The sequence below is a fragment of the Hermetia illucens genome, chromosome 7 (assembly GCF_905115235.1).
Source record: "Hermetia illucens chromosome 7, iHerIll2.2.curated.20191125, whole genome shotgun sequence".
Classification (NCBI taxonomy): Eukaryota; Metazoa; Arthropoda; class Insecta; order Diptera; family Stratiomyidae; genus Hermetia; species Hermetia illucens.
In genome coordinates this window covers 13,238,908-13,250,632 of record NC_051855.1, presented here as the reverse complement: position 1 = coordinate 13,250,632, position 11,725 = coordinate 13,238,908, and the positions used below count along the sequence as shown (strand labels likewise).

The following is an 11,725-nucleotide window of genomic DNA, read 5'->3' as shown; positions in this document are numbered from 1 at the left end:
TTACAATGTCCACAAAAATGTTCCACTGAACGATTGAGGTCATTCTCAGCGGTAAATAGATGTTATTTGTGAAACAAATATTTTCAATAAAACTTATGACTAAAATGAGTTCAAGCGAATGGTCAAATAAGGTTCATTATTGGCAACTGTATGACTCGAGCTTGCCTCGGGCGCACGCACCCATTGTACATTGACCACAAGCTATTATTATTCCGAGTTATCACAATCTCGGCGGATGTCGGATTTTATTTAATACTAGCACTAAGCGCCAGATATTTAGACTGGGACGATCCTGCCTACTTAAAAGATAAAGAAGCGTTGGTGGTGGTGGCAGGTGGTAGGTCTCCCCCGACTCCCCGCAACATCGAACACGTATGCAGAATGATGTCCTTCTGCATGGTTGGAACTAGACCATGTGAGAGTCCCAGAACATCAAGGGAAGCCGTGAATACCTATAGCTGAGAAGGGATCAAGCAGTGCACTGCAGGATAGACTGACGCAGAACATAGCTCCCTGAGGCCAACCTATCCCTCTCCAAGGATGAGTTGTCTCTCCTCTGGGACGGTGCGTGGCTTTTCAGGGGCCAACCCTCTCGTCTACCAAGACCGTTAGTGAGTGGTGATAGCCACACCATGTACGATGTGGCCCTACTATTAACAAAGCGCCACGGATCTAGACTGGGGAGTCCAAAAACAGCTCCCCCAATCTAGGGTGTCATGCGAACCATGCCCATTGGATAATTTGCAGTCGGGAGTAACTGACTGTATTCGAACAGAGCCTCACTGATACCTGGTCGCCTCAGTGAGTAAGTTAGACCTTGCCGTGCTACGGGGGGGAAGCCGACCTTATGGGCCTCCTAATCGCTCAAAATGAAGATCGCCATACCCGACTATGGAGAGTCTTCAGAAGCAAGGTGGAGGGGCAAGGGTAAACTCCTCACGATCGGGGTAGATGACCGATTCCTGGAGGCAATCAAACGTCGGAGTTGCCATATCAACTACCGATTTGGCAATATACCCGTGCATGTGGACAGGGAAAAGCCGAGGAAATATATCTCGGAGGAGACACTGCGGTCCCCGAAGAAATCTTGAAAGCCATAGCCAGGTGAAAAGGACTGGATCAACCAGGGATGTAAACCTGCTGCCCAGTGAAGAGCAGACGCTGGACGACCTAGACCTAGCACTCCTAGGGCTCAGGGAGGACAGCGGCATGTCGGAGGAGGAGGGCAACACTCCGACAGTGGAGAAGAGCTCCAAACAATAACGGAGCCAATGGCCAGCACTAAGATGGCCCAGATAAACCTCCACCATACGAAAGCTGCATCCGCAGTAATCGGAGGGCAGGGAGGAGGGGGGGGGGGGGGGGATTAACGCGGCTGCTGACCTTAGACACTTGGCATGCTATGCAAGTTCTTGACCATCTTGCGATGTCTTTGTACATGCCAGGTCACACGTATTTCTGGCGGAGCAATTTGCTTGTTGCGCATCCGCTGCACAAAGCTGAAAGTAAGCGATTTGTTCTCCGCTCAAAACATAAAAGTCCTGCCCTCCACCATGTAGCGAAAATATTTAATTCCTTCGTAGATTGCGAGGGGTTCCCTATCATAACTACTGTATTTTTGTTGTGTTTCTCTTAGCTTCTGGGAGACAAACCCTAGCGGGGCTTAAAATTTCCGTATTGGGGTCTATGACTGTGTTCGATGCAAGGTTAGCAATGCCCCAGGCTTTGGATGGGTTAAAGTATTGCATTTGCGATTAAATTTTTGCTCGAAAACAGCTTGAGCTTCTGTTGTCCATTCAACGAATCTCTTACCGTTTTTTTTTTTAGTAGCCTTTTGTAAGCGAGTATAAAGGCGCTAAAATGGTCGTGCGATGTAGCGTGTGCTTCCCGTAGGTTAAGGTCCATTGCGTCTGATGAGTCTCAGAAAAATGCCCTACGACGCATGTAAACAAAGGACGCTGCCCGAGTCTACTCACCGGGACAAAAGTCCGTTGCGTCCGGCGTTCGGGGTCATCAATTTGTAACGCGTTCCACTAATTCATTATTGTTTTCACTTTCATAAATAAATATCAACGGTTATTTGTCAAACAAGTTGTTTGCTATTAGGACAGAAATATATTAACAAAAAAACATACAAGCGTTTTGCTTATCGCAATATGGTTGGAAATTCATGTCGATGGCAGCGCTAACAGGATGCGGTGATTATTCTTAGAAAGTTTCCATTGGAGTTGGGTCATTGGAAATTAAACTGCGCCATCTATGTGCAATTTTGAACGCTTCAACCCAATGGAAGTTGCTGTGTGGTAAGTTTTGACAACTAATTTCACCACTCATCTGAAAGTGCACTGAACGTGAGCGAGAGCGGGCGCCCGTTTTGAACTCACGGGCATATTTTATGTTACGAAAATTGTACAATTAAATTGCACTAAGAGTGATAAATATCTTTGGTTTGAATTCAATGCTTATAAATGGAATCAGCGGAACGAATGCTATGTGACATCAACTTGTAGCTCAACTAGTGCCTTCCGCAGTTCTCAAAACGAATTTATTGAAATTGATTACATTCAAAAGTAATTGCGTGAAAACTAAAAGCGCTATCAAATTGCAAATGACATGATTTCATGTGAGCAAATTTTCGTATTGAAAAAGTTCGATTTTCGGAACTTTCCTGCATGATGGGTTTGGAAGTTGGACTCATTGTATATTGCTTCATACAAGGACGTGTAATGAACTTCATTTGATAGCTCTCACACGCTGCATGCATGCCTGAATTGTATTTTATCCCAGAGACAGACACATTAAATTCTCATTGAGGGATTTCAAGTATGTCGTCGCCGTATATGGTTCTTATAGTTCCGGCTTAAGATGCGTTTTCTTTCATTCAAAAGTGACTTCGAATTACAAATTACAATGAACCTCGCCGACATGTCCACAGGTGCGACCGAAAACGAAGAACAGCCACGGTCGCTTATTGGGACACATTTGGATGTTGCGAGCGCTAGATCGTGTCCAATAATCACCGTGGAAGGGTGTTAGCACATGGGAGAAACGAAAATTGTGTGAATTGCAAATTTCAATAAACTGATGTAGTCTGTACGCGTCTAGCCGGAATCAATTGCCAAGTGAAATTCCCCGCCATAGAGAACGACAGGACGGACACGACGCCATAGAGAGCGACAGGACGGACGACATTGGAGTAAATCTAAAATTACCGTCCTGTCGCTCTGAAATAAGGATATCCGCGATCGTGGAAAAGTTGCGAGAGAGGTGTCTTCGATGGTATGGTCACGCAATTCACGCTAACGAGAATTCACTTGCCAAGATTGGTCTGAACATTGAAGTTGATGGTAAAGGAGCAGAAGGCAAGCCTAAACAACGGTGGCTTGATACGCTGAATGGGGATTTGAAAGCCTCGAGATTGCACCTAGATCAGGCATTCGATAGAGCCAAATGGCGACGAGCCGACCCCGCTTGTGAACGCGACAAAGACTGAAGAAAAAGAAGAACTGATCATTGCAAACATTTCTACAAGTTTTGAATTTTTTTTATATATTTTTTAGGGAGTAAATGATAAAGCTTTAGATCTGATCGTGTCACGAAAAAACTAGGAATGAGGCATCTTATCTAATTTTCATAAAATATAATTTATTGGATTTTGCTCATGTTTTCCATGTTAATTGATACTATTATTACTGCTAGCCATTTTTTTTTTTCACGTTCTGCTGAATACAATATAGTTAACATCTATTTATTATAGAAAAGCTTACAATTACTTGAAAATAAAATCCATTTCTTAACTGATAAATCAGATTACTAAACTTACAACACATTTCTAAACAGCTAGAACTTAAAGTGTGAATATTAACAAAGAAAAAAAAAGCACCATTTCTATTATCTTATTGAATTGTTAGTATCTAAAGCAATATGCCTAGGAATTATAAAACAAGAAGGAAAGTAGCATCGGCACATTGTAACTATGGATTTCTAAATGTCGATGCAATTATCAATTCTCCTGTAACAAATAGATAAGAAGGACCGCACGTATGTAATCCGTAAATTTCTGATGGAGGAGAAAAAATGGACTTAGTGATGGCCAAGTCATAATCAAAACCGCAACTAAATACGCCATTACAGAAAATATATATTAAATTTAATCATATTTAACATAGTTCGGGCTCTAAGCTTTCTTCACAATCTTTCTTTTCTCTAAAAATCGTCATTATTACCAGAAAAGAAATCGAATTTTTTTACCGTATGTATAATATAATTGATAAAAATATGATCTATGTACAATTTTTCAAACAATTTCCCGATTGAACGAGGAGGCTCGCGCAAAAAAAAAAACGTGAAAGTCAGGATAGTATATCACTTGAAGAAAATTCATTGCTACAACGTAGATCCCATAGTTTTTTTTGCTGAATTGTTTTTCAATTTCCACTCGTTAGTTTCCTACCTAACCAATTTCCCGCGCCCGTTGACGGACCATATGAAGCAGACAACAAACGAATGCAAGCATAGTCCCAGTCGCGATTTCACAGCGACGGAATTAGTCCCGCAAAATTTACATAAAGTGCTGGAGAAGCTCGATCAAAAAGCCGGGCTGAACATGGAGATGCGATAAAGCTGTCATCCTTGCAACCTGTGATATAGCCCGAAGAAGGTCTAGTGGGTTCTATTTGAGATCCACACTGCCCTTTGCGCATGTCTCTGTAGCGAAGAAACACCGTGACAATCGGGGATATAGCAAAGCATTTTCGCGGGATCCAATACATTTTGCGTTGAAATGCATGCGGACCCTTAGAAGTCGTGTTCAGCCCATCGTTAAGGCCCAAAACACAATTCCGTTGCGTCCGGAATGCAGAGAGAAGCTGCGGACAGCACGCAGCTTCAATGTACAATGAAGATTTAAAGTCGACAAAGATCGCTCCATGTCGGGCAAAGTTCTTTCTGATGGCAGATTACAGCCATTTGCAATATGGCGTCGCTTATCGGCTGTTACTTTTGAATGCAATTAATTTACATGAATTCGCATTGAGAACTTGTGGAAGGCACTAATTGGATTGCAAGTGCCAATTAGGAATGCCACTTGCATTATATCCAAAGCTTCCATTCATAAAAATTGAATTCAAGCCGGAGGTAAGTGCATAGCAAGATGCATTCGCTAATTGCATAAACGCGAATATTATTTGCAACGCCGCGAATTTGCATGCATTTTCTATGTTAATTAAATCATGCAATTGATGGACCTCAGCGCAACACCGAGATGTCTGGAGTTCCTTCTTAAGACAGGCCTAGTCCGGATACCGCTTGTTACGCCGTTGATGATGATGATGAATTGATGCCGCCAAGAGTACACTCACCTCCGGCTTTAATTCAATTTTTTTGTGAATGAAAACTCCGGAAATAATGCTAGTGACGTTCCTAATTGGCACTTGCAATTCAATTGGCGCCTACGACAGTTTCCTAAACGAATTCATGCTAATTAACCCCATTCAAATGTAACAGCCGAAAACAAAAAGTGCCGCCATATTGCAAATGACGTAACAAACTCTCTGTCACGCATCGCAAAAGTTCTTTTTTGCGGGATAGCACTGGGAATCGGGACCTATTGTATATTACCTCATACAAGTCCGTGTAATGAACTTCATTTGACTGCTCTCTCACTGCAGATGGACACAGTAACTCCGCTGTTGTGTTTAGGCCTTTGGGTTGGTCGCCTATCGGTCCGGCTGGGCGGGAAGAGGGTTCATGGGCTTTTCAACTATATATATATATAAATATATATATATACATAACCCAAAAAATTGGTTATATATATATTAGCTAGTTTCGTTATAATCTATACGGATTTGTCTTAAATCTGACTATTTTTCATTTACAATATAAAGACTAGGATTTATTATTACAATCTCTCACCGCTCACTGGTGAAAAAATCACCCAATTATAATGTGATGTCTGTGAATTAAATCAAGAGAACGAAAACAAAAAAAAAAATAGAGAAACACCAGAGGCAAAGACGAAAGCTTAACCGCATGTCTCGATTCAAATAATTCGTATCTAAGACTGATGATCCCCAGGGTTTATGGGGGGAGGGGAATAAACGCACTTTATACAATACACTTGTTGCCTGATAAGCCATAAACGGTAACCGTATTATCAACAAATCCACCAGCTAACAAAACTTTATGTGGATGAAATGAAAGACACGATGTATGACCGATTTTCGATCCCATAAAACCTTCATGACGTACAGTGCTTTGTGCACGACCATCAAGACCATATATAGCGACACATTGTGAACCACTGAAAACAATATCATTTGATTTTTCACAATTCAATCAAGTTTAGATAAAAATTATCTCACCAAGCAACAATATCGGCACTTGAATGAACAGCTATCGCGGAAACATCATTCCCTACAGACCAACTATGAATAGAAGACGCTCGTCCGCGAACATCATACAGTCGAACTTTACCTTGTGTACTGTGAATAGAAAATATTTGATACATTACCTAAAAAAATCCTGAAAAAATCCACTGCATACCATCCAGAAACTAAACTCTCATTGCTCTCCCTTAAGCAAGCGGCTAAAATTGGTGCTTGATGTTCCCGATAAGTCATGACACGGGCCGATTGTTGGGAGCATCGTTTATCGAACAATCGTATGCTGCCATCGCTAAAGCCAGCTGCCATTGTCTCATTGGGCGATGAGGATAAAACTCGCACAGACGACTCCGAGCCAGTGGGTATATCGTAAAGACGCATTTCTGTTTCAATGTCCCAAATTCGCATGAAACGATTATTGCCTCCTATGCATAAATGCTGTGACTTTTGATGCCAGGTTGTCACGATTCCAGTAGGATCTATGAGAATGGGAGGATAACAATAGGATTCTAAATAATTTTGAAACTAGATCCTACCCTTATTGCTCTTACTACACACGAACAAGCCTTGCCAGGCAGTTATCAAACGAGTGTCACCTTTCTCGGAAACAGGCTCCCAGACTCGTATAGTACCATCCGCATAGCCAACCAGCACGAGCGGAAAATAGTGAGCATTGACAAATTCCAATGCTGTCACGCGTGCCAACTGATTGAGACTGTCGTTGAAAGAATTCTTACCGCTACTACTGCTAACACCACCTAATGTCCCAGAAGACACCAATGACTGAGGTGTATATGAATAGGCGGTCCCACGATTCCAATCGTGTACAGACACCTTTTCCTTATAAGCCACCGCTATTTGGTTATCATACGGCAATAGCTTGACTATAGACGGAGTGAATTGGGTCTTTGCAAACCAATTCTGCGTGTCGATTCGATTGAAAATGGCACGCATTTGCTGGTCTCTCGCCAGTGTCCTTATGTGATAATTTTGTTTAAACCGCAACAGTCGCTGCTGATACTCAGGCGAATGATGGTCCGTGCAGTTCTCCTGATACGTCATTTTGCGGGCATAACGCATTGTTTTCCCAAAGTAGTTTATAGCGAGCGGTATAAAATTGGTAACAACAAGAGGCACCGTAGTTCCTGATGGTACGAACTTCCCATTTGCCGGATTCGTACGAATGATATGCTGCTGCCCGCTAGGCTGCGTACTACCGAAACTACTATCGTGGATCCCATTCGCAGGACTCGCTCGCATAATATGCGGTGGCTTGGGTGGCGAATCATTGAAACTGGCAAGAGGAAGGCGAATATTCGCTTCCATGTCCATTTTCCCACCTCGTATCGGGGCAAGCAGATCTCTTGTTGCCGGGAATCCGCGATACATAGAACTTCTCATCAAAGTCGGCGACAATTCACACAGATCTTCCGCTAAGTAATTTGTTCGAGTGTTCGGACTGGGAGGAAGACTCAAACTGGCACCACACTTTTCACTGGTCGCCTCCTTGGCTTGAATCAAATGAACCGCATGATTCCGCACGTATTCAATGACTTTTTGCGCGGCATCGGCAACTTGCGGATATGGATCACGACCCAGATTCACGATACCTTGCCACAATTGCATATAAATCGACCGAAAACCAATTGTGGACGCTGGGTACGTACCACCACTTTGAGGCGTAACACTCGCGACAAACGGTATGGAACTGAAACTGAGAACACGTTTTATGATGTTACGTTCAAGGCTGTGCGTGGTGTACGTGTTATTTCCGGAACTTGTGCTCGTATCCTGCAGATAGGCCGACACAAATCGATTCAGGAACAGTAGAACCATCCATTGTAACGCAGCTATGAGTTCTAATCGTACAAGCGGCGACATATCCGCACCGCACGAGGTAAGTAATGTGATAGCAATAAATTGATCAATATTGTCCGCATGTTCGGACCGTTCCGTAACTGAGCTAATGTAAGTGCCTAGCGCAAAAACCGCCGCGGCTCGAACCTCTGGCCAGGGATCCTCCAAGAGTCTATAAAGTTTTTCATGGGCTAAATCTCGTACGCCCGACCACCGAGCTTTCGCAAAGTTCTGCCACAGTTGCCCCAAACATATCGTCAACCATTGTCTTAACAACCAATTATCATCGTAAATTTGTACTAAACAAATTGAGACTAAGGATCCCTGCAAGGCGCTGCTCTGTCCTAGCGGGAAATTATTTACTATGCTTGCCAAAACGAACGCCGCCAGTGTGCGATGTTCTTTCTGAAAATGATGGGGTTAGTAAGTGCACGTTTTATAGACGAAGATGGATCGTGTAACGCTCACCGAAACCGTAGGATCTTGAAGTACCGACAGGAAATATTTATGATCCTTCACCAAATCAACCTGGCACGTCTGAAATGATGGGTTTGCGTATATAATCTTTTGTCCAATTCACTCTGAATTTATTGCTTAAGCTTACGGGATCGACTGCTAGGATCTTGGCCCAAATGAACACTAACACAGGGCGCAGTTCCTTCGCGGAGCTCTGCAGAAGCTTCAAAACGTAGGGGAATATCCCAACGCCTAGTGCTAAATTCACTGCCCACGGTCCCAGATCCAAAAATCGGCCCAGCAGCTCTAAAGCTCGTAACCGGAGCACTTGGGACAGTAGCACTTGCAAAACAATGGGTAATTGCTCAGGCGGTGATCGCTGTTCAGTCCCTTGATCAAGCCAAACCTGGAAAATGAACTAATTACTATGCATTGCAGCAAAACTATGATGGACGACTTGCCTGGAAAGCTGTGAGTTGTTCCTCAAAGAACGGGAGCTGCTTGTACGGCGCACCGTGTTCCAAAATGTCGGGCAATTGTTGTAGCGCCAGATCTACCGCCAAATCCCAAGCCGACCACATGGGATGGCGGAAACACTCAGGTAGAGGGGGACTAGAGACAGGCGTACAATCGTACGATCGGAGTATTCGTTCTGCCAACAGGAAATTTCGAAAAAGACTCGCCACTAACAGATCTTGACGGAAAAGTTTCTGAAACAGGTCACGGGGCAGAGTATTCCAAGCAATTGTGTCAGTGATGGCGGTAAATATCCAGTTCAGTTCACCCAGCATGGTCCGTCGATCGTTCAGTTGACCCGGAATTCTGTCGAAGGAAATAAAGAGCGGTCAGTACGGAGGCAATGTCTTCACCTCGATTCCATACTTCTCTATCAATTCACTGTTGATTTGCGGCACCAACATGGACGTTCGCTGCATCGTGTACCACTTTAACGCTATTTTAATGGGAGTCGTGAGACATGACGTGAACAAATCCGCCGGCAACTGGTGGTTCATTGGGAGTATTTGATTCGCGGAACAGGCCGCCAACTGGATGCAATTCTTGTAGGTGATAAGCTGAACATTCGCCCCGGGGCTTTGTCCACGGTTCCCGCTAGTGTTGAGCGCCTTCTGCATTTCGTTCTCGTGCGTTTCCGCGAACTGGTTAAATGAATTCACAATCATTCCGGCGTTGGAGCAATCGTAAACATATATCGATGGCGCTCCCATCCACGTTTGAAGGTCGTATATAGACAGCGGTATGTATTGGGTGTAGGTTTTATTGAACACCCAAATCTCGCCATTCTCGGTCGGTCGAGGAACACCGTGGCCGTTGTAGTGGAAAAGAACGCGTTCCTCTTTTGCATTGCGTCGCAACGATGTGCATAGTTTCTTCACATCTTCAATGGTCGGATCGTGAAACTTCTTGTAGCGTGCACGCGGCTGCCACCGTTCGTATTGTTTCTGTAGATTGGCTCCAATCAGTTCCATTGCCTTCTGCGGCGACACTGACGACGGATCTAGGGGGAACACAAAACATAGTGAAGCAGCTCCTCAGGACAATTGCGGAAGAAACTCACCAATCCAGCATTCGAGGCGGGCACACGGCTGAATCTTGGCAACGTCTGGCGGATCCACACCGATGTTGAGGCAGAGGACAAGCGCCACACTCACCGTTTTCATCTACAATTCAGAGTCGGAAGATAACCTCACAACTTTTGACAGCGACCGGAGGAGCACTCGCATCAACTTACCCGTTCCCGGATGCGCCAGCACATTGCTTTGCAAAACGTCTCATAGGTACTGTCTTGATGCCGGGCCGCCTGAAAGCAAATTGCCAATTGCATGTCCTCCATGATGCCCGACAGGCGAGCAATGCTGCTGTTATTGGTGGCACAGGGATCATCCTTGTCGGACTTGTCAGCGGTATACTCGATCATCCTGTTGCTGTTCAGGCAGCGGGCGAAAACATTAAGCAGTCGGGAGGGCTCCTAGCCGGTCAGGCTGCGGCCGTCGCCCAACACACCTTCACACAGAACTTTATTTCTTGTCAGGAGTAAGACGTAATAGAGCTATGTGCAGTCACTCGCTCAGTAATTGCAAGGTCGTCTCACGCAACGTTTACTTCACCTCACTGTCCCCCTAAAACGCAATTGGGTGTAAAATCCTATTTTGATTGTAATTATTGTAACGCGGACGAAGCAAACAATATCAGTTGATATTTGCTCGGCCGCTTGTGTTGGAGGCACTTTTTTTCGGGGAAGCTTCACCTGTCCCCCCCACAAGATAGTTTCGGGTCTTCCTCATGCAACAAAACATTAGTTATCAGTTGGATTTTACTCGCAGGTGGTATCACATGTGTGCATTTTACAGGAATGAGTCTAACGCTTGGCTGGTACGCGGCTCACTAGCAATTTCCTCAGAGCGCGGCTACCACACGCTGAAAAATCACTTCGAAAATATTTATCAATCTTCGATAGTACACACAGGCATTCCAATTGAACGTCAAAATGTGGTGGGAACTGCTAGCATTTGGACTGTAGATGTCAGTTTTCTCCGACAAGATGTGTTGCCAGATTGCGGGATATTTGCCCCATTATAATCTAGTACTTTCAGGTTTTCATTGGAGGATTCAATCGCCATCTATCTCTCAATATACCACATATCGTGAATTATTGACGCTACAAATTGCACAATCGCCCATCGTCCATTCACGATTTCTGCTCCTGAAATTGGCTTATTTTTCCTACTACACTTCCGTTACGCTTGGTAATAGCATTTCCTCTCAATGGGGCCTGGGGACAATCGAGATTTTTGTTGTTTGGATAGCGAGGGATCCTAAGTCTACGTCCACGTACTATTAACAAAACGTTAGAGATCTAGACTGGGGAGTCCAAAAACACCTCCCCCAATCCAGGGTGTCATGCGAACCGGAAGCGATGGAAAAGTTCGGCGCGCAAAAGAACAATTCAGAATAGTGAATTTATGCCTTTTGCCAATAGAGGCGCCAGACGAACCTGAATTGAACCG

The 11,725-nt window shown here is 44.2% G+C and overlaps 1 protein-coding gene across 1 annotated transcript; it reads right to left on the bottom strand.

Moving 5' to 3' along the window:
* Positions 1-3,625: 3,625 nt before the first annotated feature.
* LOC119660714 (regulatory-associated protein of mTOR) lies at positions 3,626-11,256 on the bottom strand. The gene is made up of 10 exons (XM_038069356.1): positions 10,450-11,256; positions 10,276-10,378; positions 9,582-10,215; positions 9,161-9,521; positions 8,848-9,105; positions 8,712-8,780; positions 6,923-8,648; positions 6,547-6,865; positions 6,366-6,485; positions 3,626-6,304 (listed from the first exon to the last, which is right to left on the bottom strand). Exons 1-10 carry the CDS (start codon positions 10,633-10,635, stop codon positions 6,109-6,111), a joined length of 3,972 nt encoding a protein of 1,323 aa, XP_037925284.1. The 5' UTR covers positions 10,636-11,256; the 3' UTR covers positions 3,626-6,108.
* Between the last annotated feature and the right edge of the window lie 469 nt (positions 11,257-11,725).

Excerpts from the sequence above, each read along its gene's own strand:
- LOC119660714 (XM_038069356.1), bottom strand. The coding sequence starts at position 10,635 with ATGATCGAGTATACCGCTGACAAGTCCGACAAGGATGATCCCTGTGCC. Across the intron at positions 9,522-9,581 it reads AACAGTGAATTGATAGAGAA|AATTCCGGGTCAACTGAACG; the intron begins GTATGGAATCGA and ends TTCCTTCGACAG. Across the intron at positions 6,866-6,922 it reads GTGTAGTAAGAGCAATAAGG|ATCCTACTGGAATCGTGACA; the intron begins GTAGGATCTAGT and ends CCATTCTCATAG.